The sequence below is a fragment of the Erpetoichthys calabaricus genome, chromosome 3 (assembly GCF_900747795.2).
Source record: "Erpetoichthys calabaricus chromosome 3, fErpCal1.3, whole genome shotgun sequence".
Lineage (NCBI taxonomy): Eukaryota > Metazoa > Chordata > Cladistia > Polypteriformes > Polypteridae > Erpetoichthys > Erpetoichthys calabaricus.
The window spans coordinates 272,611,641-272,631,987 of NC_041396.2; the positions used below are offsets into that span (position 1 = coordinate 272,611,641).

The 20,347-nt window shown below is 41.8% G+C and overlaps 1 protein-coding gene across 2 annotated transcripts in view; it reads right to left on the reverse strand.

Annotated features, from left to right (window-relative positions):
* The window catches only part of LOC114648940 (ephrin type-B receptor 4a-like), a 74,532-nt gene that overhangs the window by 45,952 nt on the left and 8,233 nt on the right, over window positions 1-20,347 (reverse strand). For both annotated transcript variants that reach the window (XM_028798295.2, XM_028798294.2), the window contains exons 2-3: window positions 3,150-3,220; window positions 1,730-2,390 (exon numbers count right to left, since the gene is read on the reverse strand). In XM_028798295.2, coding sequence (XP_028654128.1) covers window positions 1,730-2,390; window positions 3,150-3,220 — 732 coding nt within the window. The remainder of the gene's footprint in view (window positions 1-1,729; window positions 2,391-3,149; window positions 3,221-20,347) is intronic.

The window sequence follows — 20,347 nt, forward strand, 5'->3', positions numbered from 1 at the left end:
TGCATAAAGTTCAGCCCCTGCTTGACATTGTGGAACCAATATAGAAACGATTTTAACAGCCTGGCTGTGATTTGTCTGTGCATGAATCTATGATAAAATAAAAGGGACACCTTTTTTTCTGCAAATATATGCCAGACAAGCCCACAAAGTATGGCATAAAGGATTTTGCACTGGCAGAAGCAAACACTGGTTTCTGCCTGAAGTAATTACATATACAGGAAAGTATTTGTTTCAAATAGAGAACTGTCCCTTGACAAGTCAGGTTGTGCTGGAGCTGCTTCAGGGCTATGAACATCTGGGTCATGTTGTGTACATGGACAATTTTTATACATGCCCAGAATTGTTCATGGAGCTACAGAGCAGAGGAATTGGAGCTTGTGGCACAGTGAGGGTGAACAGGAGACACATGGCTTCACAGTTGAAGCCAGACAGGCTGAAGATGAAAAGAGGTGACAATACGGTTTTTATGCGGGCGAATAACTTGGTGGCAGTGGCATGGCACGATGGCAAATGGGTGACTTGTCTCTCTACAGTACACACTAACAATATATGTGAGAAAGTGCAGCAACAGACAATTGAAAAGTAAGCACCAAAGCAACACATATTGTAAGCAGTGCAATGTGGCAATGACTGAAATTGGCTGCTTTGAGCGAGATCAGACTTTGCTGTGTAAAATGTATGTGATATGTATGTGAAATCAGAGTATGCAGGCTCATACAACATGCAAGACAGTAACATTTGTCAAAAGTAAATATTTTTTGTTGATTTCAATTGCTTTGTGTTCTTTTTTTAAAAAAAGATAGTTTTTGGAAAAATATTCAGCCCTGGGAGAAAAGAAACAAAAAAAAAAATTAGCCCTAAAAGAGTTAAACAAATAATGTAGTAATGTGGGCTTCGACTTGCACTAAAAGAAGCAAGATAAATGAGAGGCAGCCATTCCATCCCTCGAGCTGGCCAGTTGGATGCTAGCTCAGTGGTCTCCACATCTCCTCCAGGTAAGCTGTTAACTTGCTTATTCCACATCCTCACAACTCATTGTGTCAAGAAGTGGATTTCATTTTGAATGTATTCCCCACAATTATATAAGCAATTCACTATTTAATTGGGGGGGGGAAACAAATCTCGTGGGTTAATGGCCAAGGGGTGGCCATTGAGCAAGCAAAAGCATATATTGCCAACATGTTTGTGTGAGGCCACGGTCCAAATCATAAGTACAAAGGGTGAAAAGAGATGACACTTCAAGTACATATGAAAAGTAAAAGGGGAGAAGGTGATTGTCAGGCTTTTTTAATTCCAGCCAAGAGATCCAACAGAAGGGCCATTTTGAAATAGAGGAGAATGGGTCAGGCTAATTAACACAGACTGGCACAAACACTATGGTGACGGCAGCTTCATGAATGATATTTCAGTCCCCCATGGGAGATGAAAGCCTAGAGTGGAGCGACTGTGGTCAAACAGTTTTATTGCCAATTTACCACAACTTATATTCATCTAAGGTCTTGTCATCTAAGAGATGCCAATTAGAGAATTGTTTAGAGCTGGAAATAGATCTGTGGGACATGGTATAGCAATAACTAGCAGAAGTTCAGTTCTGAGTGTGGATAACATTCAAATACCACATGAAGAATAAGCAGCATTAATTTTATTTGTGATGTTCCTTTGTTTACTAAAAAAATGAATGACATTTACCAAATGGAAAACATTAATACAACTGCCAAAGTTCTCTTACCTCTGCACATGGTGTTCTTCTCCGATGGCTCATACCCTTCATTACACAAACAGCTCGAGGTTACTTGGTCTACCCACTGGCCATTCTCCCCACAGAACATCCTCGGCACAGTGGTGTCCAAGTGGGCATTTGGCACGCACTGTCCCACTGCTTCCTCCACCAGGTTGTGGGGCACAGTTTCCTCAAAGTGGGTAAAGTTCACTGTCACAGCTGGGCATTTCTTGAAGAACACACGCACTGAAAGGAGGGCCATGCAAGTGCCATGTGCCTGAAAGGCTAGGTAGAAGCCATTTTTGGTCAGGGGGCCCAGCTTAAGTGTTTTGGTGTTGAACTTTCCAGGAGAGCCCTTGCGGAGGAGGTAGTCAGCCGCAACAGTGTCCACCTTGACGTATGGATTTTCCATCCAAGCTGGGTAAACGTCATTGGCCACATTTGAGTTTTCCTCAAAGTAGAAGAGGTTGAAGGTCTCCTTGCAGCCCTGGCTGCTTTGGAGAAATGAGCATTCCATGATGGTGAACCTGATCTCCACATAGATGTAGGAAGCCCCCCGACGGGGGATGAAAGTGGTCCTCAGCCAGTTGTTTTGGTTGCCCTCCAGGCTGCAGATCTGATATGTGCGTACACTGTTGCCTTCCTCATCGAGTCCACTCACCTCTTCCCACTATCAAAAAAAGAGGAAGAGATTCATATTAAAAAAAACCAGGAGTGACCTGCTTTGCTCTTAATGCTCCATCCACCATGACAGAGATGCTAGAAAAAATTAATTTATAATATTCTCACATTTACCAAAGTTATTAGCAAAATTATCAGCATACAATGTAGTCTTGTGAGAACTGCACTGTATTGTCAACAACAAGGCTACCAGCTCAGCCCCTTGCCCATTATATAGCTGCACTTCTACTGGTGTTAACAATAAAAAGGCACTAAATAAATGAAAGGTAGGCCCTGGCTCCTAAAGATCTGGTGCCACCAAATGCTAAAAAGAATCTAACCAAACAAAAAGTATCTTGTACCATTTCAATTTACTCACTAAAAACACAAGACAAGATGAGACACAAATTATAAAATGATGCCACCATTCCTCACACTCTTATATCGTGGTCATGGTGAGAGGTGAAATTTCCACATCTCTGGTTTCCATCAAAGCCACATAGGTATGGCTTCCCCTAGTCTGGGCCATGGACATCCAGGTTACCAAGCTGGCCTACACACGTTTGACTGCTGGACTTAGCCAGAGAGAGACTAGCCAATGATGATCTAGACCCACGTGTCCCTTTGCTGAACCACTTAGTTCACACACCACCACATATTTAGTACATTTTACATTAGGTACTTCATAATCGTATGATAACTGGGATCAAGGATGCCAGTTGTGTTGCCCACCAATTTCAAAGGGTGCATCATGGGTTCCTGTGCTCACCTGTGCATCAGCCTTCGGATAGATGGTCCACTTCAGATCTGAGGTTTCTTGCTTGGTGTTCAGGAGAGTTTCTGTGAAAAAAAAATGGAAAAAGGTGATGCCATCTGCATGACAGAACATTGTCCTGCTCACTTCCTACTGACCAAATTGTGCTCTCATTGTCCTACTGGTCAAGTGTCTGTTATGTTGGCACCGCTTTGCACATCATATTTATCAAATTGTATTTTCTCTGATACACTTAGACACAGAACCATCTAAAAAGGAGAGCCAGGAGGACACTGGGTAAAGCAACATTGCTGGACTAGTGAAGGCGCTAAAGAGGTACTTGAAAGAGCAGCATCCCCAAACTTGAATTCTGGACCATCTGTTTTAATAGCACCCCAACACAGAAAAAAGGGGCCAAAATTGAGACTGAATCTGGGAGCCCAAAGGGTTCAAATCACCAGCACCACTAGACCACCCGCTTCTCCTCCAGATGGTTACTGTGCAAGGTTTTTGGTAACAAGTGCAACTGGCATGGAGTCTGGGAGTTGATCTGAGAACTAGGAAACTCCAATTGGCACACCGCAGGTTTACAAAGCCTGCCATTTTCAATGACCATGCAAGTGATCCCTGTGGCTCATTCTCAAGCTTTGGAGAGAGACAGACACAGGGCAGAATACCTCATATATTAGAGGGTCCTTCAAAAAGACCTCCTGACTCCAGTGAATGTGCATTACTAGCCAACAGGAGAGTGGGACTATGGTGACTTGACAAGAACTTTTGAGGACAGGGACCCTTGTTAAGTATATGGTGCCTTAGCAGACCGGTTAGGAGACACAGGGAGGCGTTGCCCACATGAAAAATGTGTGCCCAGTACAGACTGTACCATGGGACTGAGGCTCCTGAACAGCACATTCAAAATGTTAATTCTTTCATGGTGCCTTTAATTCAAGCAGTCACGCCACCTCACCTCACTTCAGACTTCAATGTGCAGTAGAAGCTCAGGGATTAATTTCAGGCTCCCCATGTCCCCTTTAAATGGCATTCCAGTATAAGTTCAGACCTACTTGGTCAGGTCACTAACCAGAGGCCCATGTCTTTGTAGCATTTAGATTCTGGAGTTGGGATACACGAGGCCTAAACGAGCAGCTGCCCAACTTGCACCTTTCATTTTTTATGCAAATCCGATTAAGCAAGCGTGTCTTATCTATTTATTTATTTACTGAAGCTACGTGCATGGCATCGCTCATGCCTTCAGGCTGCAATTTCCAGAAAAGGAGGAGAAGGGAAAGACAAATTCAATCAACTTTGGCGAGCACCATCTCAACACACGCCCCTACAAGAGTGACATACACCCTCAGAGATATGAGGTTGACAATGCCAGTCACCAAGGGCAGCGGCGGTGAGATCCACACCTGTGAGCTCATCCACAATGTAGCATGAAGGTTCCACCCTGAGGCTACAAACAGAGGCCAATAGCAAAATATGTGACGCCTTGAGTGTAAAACTCAACCTGAAGTGAGGCAGAGAGACAGAAAGGAAAATTGACGTAAACCCAGCAGGGTAAACATGTTAGGGATGAGCCCAGAGAAGCCAGAAGGTGACTGCAGACAATCAGACACACAAAGGTACCCAAGTGAACTGTGAAGCCCTCTTACGTGCTTTGAATTAAATATTGTGGCATCTTACTCTATAGTCGCCTGGCAAACATACAATGCCAAACCCCCTGCATTTGTGCACTGCACGTGGGTATGTAATACGTTGGGTTTGTGCAACGTGTGTTAAATGCATTTCTGGCATATTTTATATAGACAATAAACTGTGTAGCTTTACACACTGTCTTTTAAGTATAATGACATTTACAGCTTAAGTATGTACGATATAGCTGTTATAGCCTACATGTGAACATTTTAAATATTTACGTATAATACATATGCAGCATGCATGTACATGGAATGTGCAAAATAACGATTCGATTGGATACACTATTATTAATGTCACAGCAACACAAAATATAGAATACACAGATAAAGGCTCAAAGGACAATACAAGACAACCAATAATAGTTGTATTGTTTAGAATGATTGCATTTACAGAGTGCACCATTATCTGCATACATATTTACACACTGCCTCTGTGTGCAAAGCTATACACTAAGTACAGTACATGTATACAATGTGTGCACTGCACATGTATATAACCTAAATATACACTCGCACATTTATATCTATTTAAGGTATACTGCTGTAAACGTAATTCACACTTTTCAATACTAAGGAGCTAACAAGTTTCCGCAAGTTTTGTTGTTTATCAGGTTCTTGTTTCAGATCCACGTCAACATGAATGCCTAAAACTGCCAAATCAAGCATCGATTCCTGCCCGGATATAAAAAAGGGGGACTGGGAGAGAATGAATCTGTGAAGGTGTGTTGTTCTCTCGTGGTAGAAATTTAATATCCTGGTCACCACTAGAAAATACCGCTTTCAGGTTCAGGTTAAACCATTTTGATCGCTGCATGTGTACAACCTATTAGAATACATTATATGTCTATATGCCTAATGCATGTGCTATCACTAATGCATTTAAAGTTTAGTACAGTAATCTCTGCACAGAGTATCAGAGATCTTGCTTATTTTGTATGCATGTATAGTATATGTAGTACACCGTGGGTATAATACACACTAAGGGCACAGAGTAGGTACAGTCTGACATATGCAGTCTGTATGCGACGTTCACATATTCACTGAAAGCATACGCAGTACTCCAGATTTAAAGTACTAGCTCTGAGTAGTTGACAAAGCTCTCATGATCGTTTCATAAACACGCACCCATACAGCAAATATTACAACTCACCGATGGGCACACTCCATTTAAAACCATAAAAAGGACAATAAAATCAGACTCCGCAAGAGGCATCTGGCACAAATTAGCAAGCACACCAGACAAGACACCCGTCCATCACATGGCTTCAAATTCAGGCAACAAGTTAACCTGAAGTGCACATCTTTGCAATGTGGAAGGAAATCAGGAGAATCTGAGGGAACCCACCAGTGGTGGGAAGAACCTGCTAACCCAATACTGACCAGGATTTTCAAACCCAGGACTCTGGAGTTGAGCTGCAGCAGTTCTAACTATTGTATCATTGTGCCACTTGCAGATCATTACCCTTCCATCCATCCATCCATCCATCCATCCATCCTCTAAACCTGCTTTATTCTGAGCACTGTTCTGGGGCAGCCAGAACCTATCTGGGCAAGCATAGGGCACAAGGCAGGAACAATCCCTGGACAGGGTGCCAGTCTACTGCAGGGTGAACACACACACACACTCAGACCAGTCTTTGGACTGTGGAAGAAAACCAGAAAACTGAGAGGACACAAAGGAGAACCCAGAACATGAACCCTGGTCTCCTTACTGCCTATCTACCACTGCAGCACTGTGCCGCTCCAAGTTATAATTATAATACTATTTGTAATGATAATAATAAACTAACATCAGCCCCCCTCTAGTTCTTCACTGATGAGCATTTTGTCGTCAGTCAAACCTTTACAAAGACCCCTTGGTTGCCATATTTGTATGTTACTGTTACTATGAATATCTGCATGACATACATGCACGTGTGACCATACTTATATAAAACACACATAACCAAACAGGTGGGCTATACTAACACATGCCAGCAGCAGGTCGGCTTCTCAAGGATGCCCCCTGCTGGACGAGGATATCCATGAGGTCACTGCTTCTCTGGATTATGAGGAATATGCCAAGGTGGCTTGGGCAGCACTCCTCCTGTGGAGAGGGTAACAATAAACCCGAGAGACTTCACCTTTCATTCAAATCAGAGACCACTGCAAGGAATTACGAGGGCTGGTCTGCCTGGCCCGAAGTAAAAAAAGGCAACAGTAAAAGAGACATCCATTAAGAGGTGCCAGGGGCCTAAATGTCCACTTGAAACTAGAAGGGGGTTACTCTACCTACAATAACAAAATTGCAGCAATGTTACTGGGAAAGATTCCTGGAACTCCAGGTACGTCTGCTAAGGTTCAAACAATCGCTCCAGGCAGCATGGCATCGCCAGCACCTGCTTACCTGAAGGCCAAGGGTATGAACCGAGTTGGAGCGTTTTGTAAACAGCATAAATGAAGCATGCCAATAACGTACATAAACTGAACAAATATCAGCACCCCACACTTGGCATGCTCCATTTAAACAATAATAATGATGATAAATCAAGTCTTAGATGAGTCATGAACAATCTATAAAAACTGAAGCTGGCTCTCCATTCTTAAGGTGAAACGCATTCAGGCTGGTACAAGGCACTACATACAACTAGGCAGCAATAATCTTCACGGTGAAAGATACTATATAAAATACAGACTCTCGTAATAAAAAATCTATTTAGTTGGATTCTGGTCAGAAGGGGCACAGTGGGTTTGTGTTACCGCCTCACAGCTCTAAGGACCTGGGATCGAGTCCCAAGTCAGTCCCCATTCAGAGAGATTGAAGGCGCCTTGAGTGTGACTGTCCTGACATGGACTGGCACTCCATACAGGGACCCCGATAGGCTTCTCATAGCCACATAGCCAACAAATTGGGGGCAGAAACTGGATGGAAGCGTTGCTGTGAAATGGACCGCAGCCCAGCGAAATCCAGTGAAAGATCAACATTTCTCTCCTATTTATTTTATTCCAAAGAATTACAATTAGATTGTTTTGTCACCAGAAAAGCAATTTCTGACATTGTTTCCTTAAGTACATTGTGATGGTGAGCTCTACGAAAGGCGCTACATAAACTAGAAGTTGACTTGTTTAGAATTTAACTAGACACTCTAAAAGGGTTCTGCATAAGCAACAGTGCCCTTCATTAGACTGGCACTTTGGGGTAGTGTTCTATTTTAAGGAACAATACAAAATACAGACTGATTAATTTAGATGTGACCACTTTAAAATTGGCACTAAGAAAGAGGGCATCACTTTAGAAAGGTTGTGTGTTTTGAAAGGCAACATATTAAGAAAAAGTGAATGATTTGTTATTTCTTTGGTCATTCTAAATTGACAGCGTCCGAGTGATTTTGGAATAAGTGTGCTCTTCTGCTTTGTAGCATCTTTTGATGATGCGTTCTTTGAAAGGTGCTACATAAACTAAAGGTTGACTGATTTAGACTTTAATTAGATGGCTTAAAATGGCTGTATACAAGTCTGGATGTGCTAATTTAGACTAACCCTATGATAATGTGCTTTCTGCAAGGCATTATACAAAGAATAGATTTACTCACTCTAAATTGGCACTAAAACAGTGGGCATAGCTTTAGACTATATATGGCAAAGATCAGCTTAAATTTTAACTAGTCCTGTATACAGGTAAGTGTGGGTGTGCAAGGGTACCCTTATATTGGACTGGCACACTGAGATGATCTCCCTTTGGAATGCTTTTGTAAAATAATGATGGTTTAATCAGTCACTCTTAATTGGCCCTGGATGAGTGAGTTTGTGAATCTGTGTACCTTATGCAGGACTGGTACACTGTGATGGTCTTCCCTTTGAAAGGCACTATATAAAAGTAAAGGTTAATTAATTTAGGATTGGTCACTCTTGATTAGCCCTAAATGAGTGAGTGTGCAGTGTACTCTGTGATAGACTGGCATTCTGTAATGGCCCAACATTTTAAAGGCACTGTATAAAATGAAGATTGGTTAAACTTCACTGGCCCTGTAGAGATGAATGCTAGGCTGGCAAACTGTGATGGACTGCCCTTTCAAAGGCACTATATAAATATTGATTAATTTAGACTTGGCCACAGCTTAGGAACTGGATTACCAGATGGACGGACAGCTCAGAATTCTATTCTTTCTTCCAGATTCTGCTTTAATCAAACATAGAAACTGAACCAATTTACAAATGAGTTGAGACGGTGCGTATGGCACACCCTACAATAAAATCTGTGCTGAAGCCGCATGTGAAAACAAAAGCCTGAGCAATCTCAAGTCGGAGACATTACCGACATTGGCTTGAAAGAAAGGAGATTTCCCTGCAAAGAATGTTTACAGAGACGGCCGCCCAGAGAAAATGAGGAATTTGAATACAAAGGAACAGGCTGCAACAGGATGGGAGCTTTATCATAAAAAAAAAAAAAAAAATTGGCATGTGAGCCAGAGGAGGAAAAAAAAAAAAAAAAAAAAAAAAACTGAAAGAAAGTCAGAACCAGATGGAGAGTGTCTGGCGACGAGGGCAAGGGTGACTCGGAGACAATGGGCCCGATTTAGACACGGATCTCCAGTTGGCGCACGCGGCTGCAATCTAAAAGAAGTAAATCGGCAGAAACTAATAGGCCAGCGCTAGAAGGCGAGCAGGAAGGTTGTAATGGTGGGTGGAGGGTACCGGGGTAAAAGGCCCAGATGGAGAGCTGGCATTAAGCAGTAGAAGGGGAGAATGAGTGGGGTGAACAGTGGGCAGCACAAGGCAGATGGAGAGCTGGCATCAAGTAGCAGAAAGAGGGAATGAGTGGAGTAACAGTAGTGTGCTGCCCTTTGTACTACAGTGAGTAGAGGCAAACAGATTTTTATATTGGGGGGGGGGGGGTCATTAATACATGAAAGATGGGCAAAGTGAGGAGCTGAAGTGGGCAGTGGTACAAAGGAGCAGCAGTCACATGGGCACTGATCAAACCCACTGACACTCACCGCACATTTCTGGACAGGGATTGAGGCTAATCACCTGGCAGTGGCAAACACCAAAAAGTGCAGGCCTGTCAGTGCGGTACCTGAGCCAATGTGGCGTGCAGAAGCACAATTAGGTGATGAAAGACCAAAGCGCAGCAAAGAAAGGCGTTTTAAACTTCATTTGACCTGATAATTACACACACAGACAGAAGCGGCAGCACTACAAAAGGAGTTGATTTCGTCAAATCAGACATCGGCTAGAAATTACAGCAAAGAATACAGTAATAGAAAAGGAGAGGGAATGCTTTGAAATGGCTGGCACTCGACCAGCAAACAAGGCAAAACAAACTAGAAAGGAAAAAAAGAAAATGAGACTTTTGTTGTAGTAAAGAGTTTAGTAAGAATATTTCTAAAATGTGCACCTCCCCCCCCCAAACCAGCCCCCTGCAAACTGAAGTGCTTCTATAGAGCAAAAAGCTCCTCTCCTCGTCACTTCCAAAATCTAACAACCAAAGTAAGTAAAGGAACACTTTTGGGTTTTAAGAGCTTTGAAAGGCACTAAAGAGCTGGCAAAGTTTTGTTGGCAAGCGGCTTTTATTTTGTATAGTGCCTTTGTACAGTGAATAGATTCCAATGGCAGAGCTACCACAGGTCCTTTATAAAACATACAACTAAGTATTGCTGAACCTCACTTATTATTATTAACACCACCACATTTTACTCTTATAGTGCCTTTCCCATGTAATCACTTGAAAAGTCAGATGTGCAAATGGATAAACAAATGCAAGTAAGAATAAAACTGTACTGTGTACATGGGACAGTAACCACCTTATAAACCTATGACATACACACACACACATTAATACATCTCATATGAATACATACACACAAAGTACATAAATACATACAGTACATACACTACATACATACTGAATATACAGTGAATACACAAACACTATATATATATATATATATATATATATATATATATATATATATATATATATATAAACACACACACACACACACACACACACACACAGTGACTACTAGAGGGACAGACAGACCACAAAGAGTTATCAAAGTGTTGGGGTACAAGTTGGGAAACCCCATAGAAAGTAAACAATTGTAATAATAATAACAATAAAAAAAATGAATTTAAGTGTGTGGCTGTATAACAAAACCAAAACATAATAGATAGATAGAGATAGATAGATAGATACTTTAATATGACAACAGCTCAAACATTGAAAGGCCCTGTTAGGAGTCAGGCTGAATTCACACAGGAGTTCTGTCTTCTATAAAGTTCTGGTCAGAGTGAGACCCCACATTTCGGGAGCTGTCTGCATATAGTGTGTACCATGGGTGGGGTTACTCAAGATCCCTGGACAGCTTTTCAGAACTAAGGACAAACTAGATGACAGAGTTGGTGAAAGCTAACAGAGTCACATGTGTACTTAGAGGTCACCTGCATGGCTCTTGTGAGGTAAATGATTGCACTCCAGGATGAGAAGGGGGATTGCTGCTAACTGCTGCCTCTTTTCGGGGAATACCACTATAAAAACATGCTGCAAAAACTACATGGCAGCCACATTTAAGACAGACATAGGAAGAGACAGAGCTCCCAAGCTATACACGTAGGAAAATAAACTTCAGAGACACAGCAAAAGCCAATGATTCACACGTTTTACTTTATTGATTATTAAAGGGGGGGGTCACTGAGGAAATGCCCCAACACATGAACATTTGTTCCTCTTGTCCTTTACTATATTCATATACTGTACATGTACTCTGCGTGCGTGCGTGTGTGCGTGTATATATATATATATATATATATATATATATATATATATATATATATATATATATATATACACATTGCATTTGTAGTCTGAGTCCCGACCTGACTGTATGGGTGGTTACCTGCTAGGTAACGCATGTGGTTGGTCTGCCATTCGGCAAACATCCGCCACAGGGCGCTCTTCAGTTGCAAGAAGCAGATCGTGGAATGTTGCATAGTTTACGGTCAAATAATGCAAAGAGTATGCAACACGTGTTTGGGACTTAGACTACGAATGCAATGAATGTAACTACTCTGATCTACAGGCTGTCAAATAAACGAACTACATGCCGTGGCGCAGCGTAAAGGGACTTCGTCTCTGATGCGGACATCTGATCCCTGCAAAGGGAGCAGTAGAGTGTGTACGCCTGATGAGCCAATATAAGGGCGAAACACGTGTCGCGTACTCTTTGCATTATTTGACAGTAAACTATGCTATATTAAATAATTATTATATATATATATATATATATATATATATATATATATATATACACATACATACACACACACATTATATATATATATATATATATATATATATATTACACACACAAAATACAAAGCAAGCTGAATTAGCTCTAGATAGTATGGTGGCACCTCACCAAGGTAATGGATTTAAAATCCATCCCGGTTTGCATGTTCTCCCAGTGTCCAGTGGTTTCCATTGACGACTATAAAATATATCCTCACAACCATTTAATCCAACTGAAGGTCATGGGGGGCAAAAACAGCCCTGTAAAAGGCACCAGTTCATTATAATCTCATAATCACACTGGTGCCAATTTGGAAAAACCTGTTAACCTAACTAATACATTACTGGAAATGTGAGAAGAATACTCCTGCAGACACTGGCAGAATGAGCAGATCCCAAATATTCAATAACAGGGTGCCAAACTTGAACCCAGGATGGTAGAACTGGAAGGCAGTAGGGCTAACAACTGCACAACTGGCTACTAACATTGCTCCCATATTAGAAGTTCACCACAATCACCAGCATTCAGGCTGGGGGTCTATTTTATTTGTGAAGATGCCAGCCCAAAATTCAGCCCCCAAGTAATCCTGAATTGGACTAAATGGGACAAAAAGAGAATGACGACCCTGGATTGCTTTTGAAGGGTCTTTGTAACAGTATTCACCGAGAACTTCAAAGCAACATGAATATTTGGACTTCAGCTTGCTAGACACTTTACAGGAGTGTTCACCTCAGCGGGTTCATTGTTCCTGCCTTGTGTCCAGTGCTGCTAGGATTGGCACTTCACCCCAAATTGCACTGTTTGTTACACATGCACCATTTTACATATAATGAAACGGTGATCCAGGAGACTGGCTCAGGCTGTATCTGTGTGGAGTGTGCATGTTCTCCCTATAATGTACAAAGTCAGTGAAGCATCAAAGTGGAGCCAAATCACAATCCTCAAAGGCACCTGCTGTCTGATTCTCCGATGTTGTGAAAGATTCAAAAGCAAAGTCAGAATAAGTATGTCTGGGCAGCACGGATTGGACGGACTAAGCAGATTCATACAAAGGACTGACAGCTGGGGAAACTGCATTAGATCTACTTCAGAGGGCATGCAAATAAATATTACTCCTGGCATGCAAATAAATTACTCCTAAAAGGCGATTGATTATTTTAAAAAAAAAAAAAGTGCAGGGTGGCACTGCCCGGCTAAGCAAATCAAGTAACTTTCACAATGCTAAATGTTCTTGGGTGTGGCCATCAAAGAGACGACACCATGAGGCTTAAAGAGCCAAGAACTACATTACAGCAGGCTGCGCAAGTCAACGGCACACAATCTATTGGCTCAATGGATGGTCCAGGCTCTTCTTAGAACAACGTTGTAAGCTTTACTCAAATGGCTCATGTCTTTAAATTGCAGGATGGCATTAGCACCATAGCCTTACAGCTCCAGAGCTATGAGGTTCAAATCCCAGTCCAGCCACTGTCCGCACTCCAGTTTCATCCCAAACACATGCATGCTGGTTTAACTGGTCTATCTAAACCTGGCTATACGTTACCTTCTTATAGAGAGAAGCAAGTTAGAAAACAGATGGATGTGTTCTGAATTGTGGTGGTTAGGCACCCACTTCTTCCAGAAAAGACACAAACAGTTCAGAAAATGCATGGATGTTTATTTTAAACCACCGTGGATAGGTGTGCGATCCAGAGTTTAGTCCAACCTTGAACAAAATGCTGCTGGAAAAGGCTCCAGCCACCCTAACCCTGGAGAAAAAAGTGGATGCATGGACAGATCGGTGAATTTTAATCTTTTAACCTTTCTTCATAAAAGGCACTATATAAAATATTCTGCTTATGTTAATGTAAGTGCTTTTATACAGTACTGGGAAATTATGTTCATCTTGAAAATTACTCCATGAACGATCATGAACTGGTTTAAAAAAATAAAAATAGTCCAAATAAAACAAACTAATTAATTCAGTGCCTTTCAGTATAATTATGCTGTATAGCATTTTAACAGAATTACAAATCAACACTGAGTGCTATCTCAATACACCTTGCAAGTTGAGAAGTACAGCACATCATATACAGTACTCAATTCACTTCAGGGTCATGGGAGGCACAGCCAATCCCAGCAGCACTGGGTGCAACGCAGGAAACTACCATTGCACTGTGCCACCTGGATGCCCATTCTATAAGCTGTGTTTTAGCGCATATATTCCTCCAGCATGTTCACGATAAAAGTTTTATTGTATTGCTGAGAAGAGTTTGAAGTGTCAGCCTTACAGTCAGGCGTCCACTGCCTTAGCACTAAGCCACACCACCTTTCAGCTGCTGGCTTTGCAGCATAGCACAGCAGCCACGGACATCTGAGATCCTCTCGACCTCCGGCTGGCATCTTTAATGGCTGACGTGCTGGCACAACAGCAGCAGTTAGTTAGAAGCACGGGGGATTCCTCTCAACTGCTGTAGGACAAAGCACTCCACCACTCCATGAACTTCTGGATAAACTATTTGAATTCTCTGGGAGGTGCTTGGATGTGAAACCGCCTAAAAGAAAGCAAGAGAGCTGCTCATGGATTTTTTTTAATTACTTTGCACTCAAACATTTTTGCCACATTTTGACCAACTTTTCCCTTTTTTAATTTCTTAAGGAGTTCATTATAAGGACTTCACAAATTAATTCACGGCTCTGAAAAGACCATCCTTAAAGACGGTGTTTGGTGTCCGGGGGGGTTCTGGCTCAGACAAAAATCCATTGAAAGAGCAGAGGGGGCTGGGGACGCACACATGCACCTTGTGCCTCCCTCGGCCCCTCTTAATGATCCAACAACGGGCTGAAAACAGGCGCTTGACTGCCAACAAATGGTGCCAAATGTTATGCTAATGACTCCCACTATTTACAAGACAAGTGCCCCTCCAGCGCCTGTGATGGAAAAGGAAGTAACACCTCTCTTGAAGCGGGCCAGTCTGGTCTGCAGAACAATCGCCAAGGGGGTTTTAAACAGGGTCGCTTTTTAAATAGGACGGCAGCTAATCAACTGCAAGAAAAGAAGTTAAAAATAAACAAACCCGCCATCCTTGAGCTTTACTTTTTTAATGAACTCGGATTCTTTTAAGGTTGTGGACTAAAAAAAAAAAAAAAAACGTAATTTTCTTCATCCGCGCTGCTGTGTGAATGGACTTCTAATTGAACTGCTTATCCTCAGCAAAGGAGAGAAAGGTTTAATTTGAGATGGAGGAGGTAATGGAAAAGAAACAGAAAAGGGCAGGAAGATGCGGGGCAGCCAATGTGGAGCTCCTGAGGAAGATGAACTCTCCTAAAAACAGTACATTAAAAACACACACAAATAAACCCACCCAGTATGGCATCACGCTGCCCAGACTTTCAAGTAAGAATTTCACACAACAATACACTCTTAAAAAATAAAATAAAGACGTCAAAGTGGTTCATCAGAGCGATGCTTTGGGGCGGGGGAATAACATGTATGGTTTCAAAAAGAACCGTCGACTTGAAGGTTCCAGAAAGAACTTTAATTTATTTCGATTTGTAACATGTTTCATAAACAGTTGGTAACAGATCTGTGAAATGCCCAGAGGGTCCCTCATTTTCAAAGGACCCTCACGGCAAACAGTAAGCCAGGCTGAATTCAGGATTTCTTGATCTGTTGCATCCTGCCAGGTAGCCTACTAGACATTAAAGATTTCTGTTGCGTCCACATATTGGGAACCTTTTCAGAGCGCAAAGGACTCTTCTAAGCAAACAAGCCCCAGTAAAAAGTGCCATTAGAACCAGGATTTTTAGGAGTGCACTCTTACTAAAACAACTATTACTGTAATAAAGCCTAGACAGCAAACACAATTAGACTGGGCTGCTTAGTTCTAATTAAGCAGGCTGCTTATTCTTATGTTTTGTCTTTACAATTTAATAATAATGCATTCTTGTTATCTTTTAATATTTGGCTGACGCCTTTACCTAAGGCAGCTTACAACACCTGAGACACAATTGGCTGTATTTCTTCTGTTTTTCCAATTGCCATCTGTAGTGACTTGCTCCTGCTCACACAGTGTCAGCAGTGGGATTTGAACTCTCAGCCTCAGGATTTGAAGTCCAGAGCCTTAACCACTATCTCACACTGCCTTCCTGATTTATATAGCACCTTTCACATGTTTAAATCACTTATGCATGGAGCAATGTGCCCATCCAGGATTTGCTCCCAACTTCTGGTGCTGCATAAGTTACAATTCTCAGCTATTTAAGCAGGTTCAGCACTGAGCACAGGTTTAACAATGGATGAATGGACAAATAAATCCGTGTATATTGATATAGTCTCTTAGCATTGCTGAAAATGGCTTTAAACCTGAGGGAAAAAAAAAGATGTGCAACATTTCATATTGGTTGTGTAAAGCATCAGTAACTTGACAGTTCTTCTTTAAGTCTCTGCTCCCTACAGTCGAGCAGACTGCATGAACCTGCATTTGCAGAGTGCAGAAAGGGACAGTCAGAATGCCATTGTGATCATTTTCAAATGTTTCATTTTTGCCATGCGTTTCGATCTGCTTTTACTGCATTGACTTCTTTAACATCTGAATCTTCTATAAAACACTAATGCCAGCTCAAGCGTATTCAGCTCATTTTAGTTTTTACTGATCATCCCGCCTCTCTCTATACATTTTTATATCCTCCTACTCATTTTCTTTAGTCCTAAAGTTGCTAGTGTTGGGTCAAAGGCAGCTGTAGACTACCCCACTAGTTCAACCTCTGATGTGCCCTGAACTTTAACTTATGGACTCTTGTTCAAGTGCTTTCTGACCCATAAAATACCATGCAGGCGCTGGTAAAGGCACTGTATAAAATAACAGCGCACTAAATACTCACATTTGCACTCTTCAAAATAACGTCTCTTTGGTTGTGTGGCTTTTCAGAGAATCATTACTTGACAAAGAACAATTTCAGTCTATCTATGGGCATTGAAAAGCTTCAAAATATGGAGACAAAACAAATCTTTAATACATAGCAGGCTACCTCACAGGATACAACAGATCAAGAAAACCTGAACTTGGCCTGTGCTACTGTACCCAGACAAATTAACTGTTGGGAGTCTTCTCTTTATGTATCTAATCGGAGTTACTTTAACTTTAAATAATTGTTTGCTGACAATACTTAAATTAAAAAAAAAATAATAATCATCAGATTATGATTTGAAGAACTACTTTGGCACCTTTATTTTTAACTGTGTGGCCATACCAACTTTTGATACACATCCTTCTTTCTTCTATTAGACATGGCAAATTGTGCTGGCACTAAAACAGACTGCATGTCACTCTGTATCTCTTATTTGTAAGGACACAGTGGGGCTTTGGTAGATGTGAGCGACTCAGCATATTGGGACAGAGGGAACTCTGGTTCCACCCTTTTAAAACTACTGGATCTAAAATGACACTTTACTGGGTTGTGCTATTCAATGTTTTGTTTGAGAAAGACCCTTTAAATCTGGAAAGGGGTTTTCACAAGTTTATTACATGATCTTGCATTTCACAAGTCTATTATCATCTACCTATTCATGGTTATTTATGGAATTTGTTAAAGATCTATATAAAAAGGCCTCTTCTAAAAGGGTCCTTCATCTGGTCAGTAGGCTAATCTAAATGGTTCCCCTATGGCATCACTTTGAAGACACACTTGGGCAACTTCATTTTTAAAGAGTGGAGTAGTGCATTATATACCCAATGCATTTCCCTCCACCAATTAAAAACACTTTGTGGAATTCACAGCCAGCTTTTCCAGTTGAAAACTATAAAAAGTAAATATCTGAAAAAGCTGTGTGCAACGTTTATACAAACAGAGATAAAGTCACGCGCGATAGAAGAAACTGGTACAAACAAATTGGAGGAGGAGAGAGGCACAAAGCCAGACAGATAAAGCTGATAAACATTCGCTCCAGGATGAGCCACTAAAGGCAAAGATGTCGTTTTCGAAAAGCCGAAGTGGCTCAGTTTTGAATCAAAGCCGAAAATAAAGACACTTCCCAGACTCGGGCCAATTACGTAGGCGGACTACGCCAAGGTGCTTTTTTTCTTCTTTTTTGTATTTTTTTTTTTTAATATCGAAACCACCTAAGATCGCTGTGTCCCGTCTGCCGCCAGTCCACGCCAATGTCCGTTTATGCTTATTAAGCCGGCGGGCTGCGCAGCAATCAAGAGCTGCAATCTCGGGGAGCTGGCAGCGCGCTTTGACTGCCAGCCCGATCGAACACATTCACTCGCGACTGCTGTGCGACAGGCTGCGCTCATCGATCGGAAACTGTTTGGCTGGAAATACTAATCAGGCAATCAGCCTTTCCTTCAAGGCTTATCTAGCACATTAAAGAAGAAATGCAAACTTCACTTTCCCTCTGACAAAACCCCTACACGGAATTAAAGACGGACCCCCTAATACTTTTATTTGGGTTATTTGTCTTGTATTCCGCTTGGTTATCTCCTGTTAGTTTGCTGTGTGATCGTGTGTGCTTTGCTAAGTGACCAGAGATTGGGCTGCCTGTTTCTCTAATATAAAATGAAGATTACTTGTTCGAGCTACAATTGGACCTGTACAGAGGCGCTGCGGGAAAACGTCGCCTGCTTAAATCCTGATTCAGATCGCAACGGGTAGCGTTGTGTGTTAAGTTTGTTTGTTCGGTGTACTCAATTTTACTTTATATATAAAACAAGACTTATCCTTTAAGAATGCCCCTTGGCAAACTGACATCCCGACCAGGACCAACGGACTTCGGAACACACTTGGGTAACCGACTATTCGGGGTTTCGGTTTATGGCTCGCTAGGCATATTAACGACATCTGCATATATTCCGGTATGTGTGTATCAGACCGAGTTTATTTTAATCAATGAAATTAATGGAAGGCGCTCATACTAATCAACCCTCTAGAACATTGGGGTCTAGGGGAGAGCCTATATCCCTGAAGCAGTTGCGGCCAGGGTTCGGTCCTTCCATTGAATCAGTGTTGTGGGTTCGTATCGCCTATGCGTGGCAGAAGTCCACCTTTAGGCACCTTGGAGACACCAGCTACTCATTTAAGATTTACCAATGTAGAGAAAAGCCAAGCAAAATGACACCTTTTAAAAGGTGTCATTTTGCTTGGCTTTTCTCTACATTCATAATGGCTAACACGGTACAACACCCTAGTACTAAAGATTTACCAATGAATCCAACACGTGGGTCCATAGGGGTCGGCCGGATGCTGCAGGGCGTTTTAAAACAAATCTTCAACAATCGCGTATTAGGACTAGCTATTTATTCCTAGATTTGATACTCCGTGAACTTATAGGAGATGGGATCTTCAAAAACCCGTCTTCGGTGACATGCCTCGAGCAAACGGTCAACACAGGTCACTTCACTCAGCGCACGCACAGAAGGCACCACCTGTAGTCGATAAAGCCCGCAACTCCAACTTCCCAGCAAGAAGGCTAAATTAATTTCTTTCTTGCGTTTACAGAACAAAGACTGGATGAAAAACTAATAAAAACCTGAAAGAGCCGAGAGCTTGCGTGCCAACTACCATTAAAAATTCCATTCGCTTTTTACATCGCAGTCGAGTGAACATAAAAAAAATATATAGCGTTCCCTGTAATTTCTCCTCCTTCTGTAATAAATCAAGGCGCAGCCCGGGTAACGTAATGGCAAAGCTGCGGTATAATGTTACTAATGGTTATGACTTCCACCGATCTACATAGGTCACCACATAAAGCGCACGCGCAAATGTGGGTGAGCGAACGTACGCGCTATATATATGCATTATATTGGAACAATCAGGAGAAGGCCGATTATCTTCTTCTACAGGCGAGGACTCGGCATCACCACCAAAGTCAAATCTGCAACTGCTATCGCGTATAGAAACCCACTGAACTTCCACAGTTCAGTTTAACCTCGGTGATAAGGATTTCACACAAAAGCTCTGCTCTTTACTAATATATATTATATTATAGTAACAGACACTTAACCAAATCGAAAAAATACTTTACGGCAGTAGCAATTTCAGCTAAATACACATACTGTAAGAAACAGCAACTTCCATCGGGCCAGAGCCCCTTGCTTCTACAATTAATTCCCATAGCGTGACCATCAAAGGCAATGGAGTCTGATCAAGATTGGACTGGACATTGATAACTCTCAACAAAAGAGGCGTTGTTTAAACTCCAGCCATATAAATGGAGTGGTCATCAAGCAGGCTAAAATATACATAGACAAGAAAGCCAGGA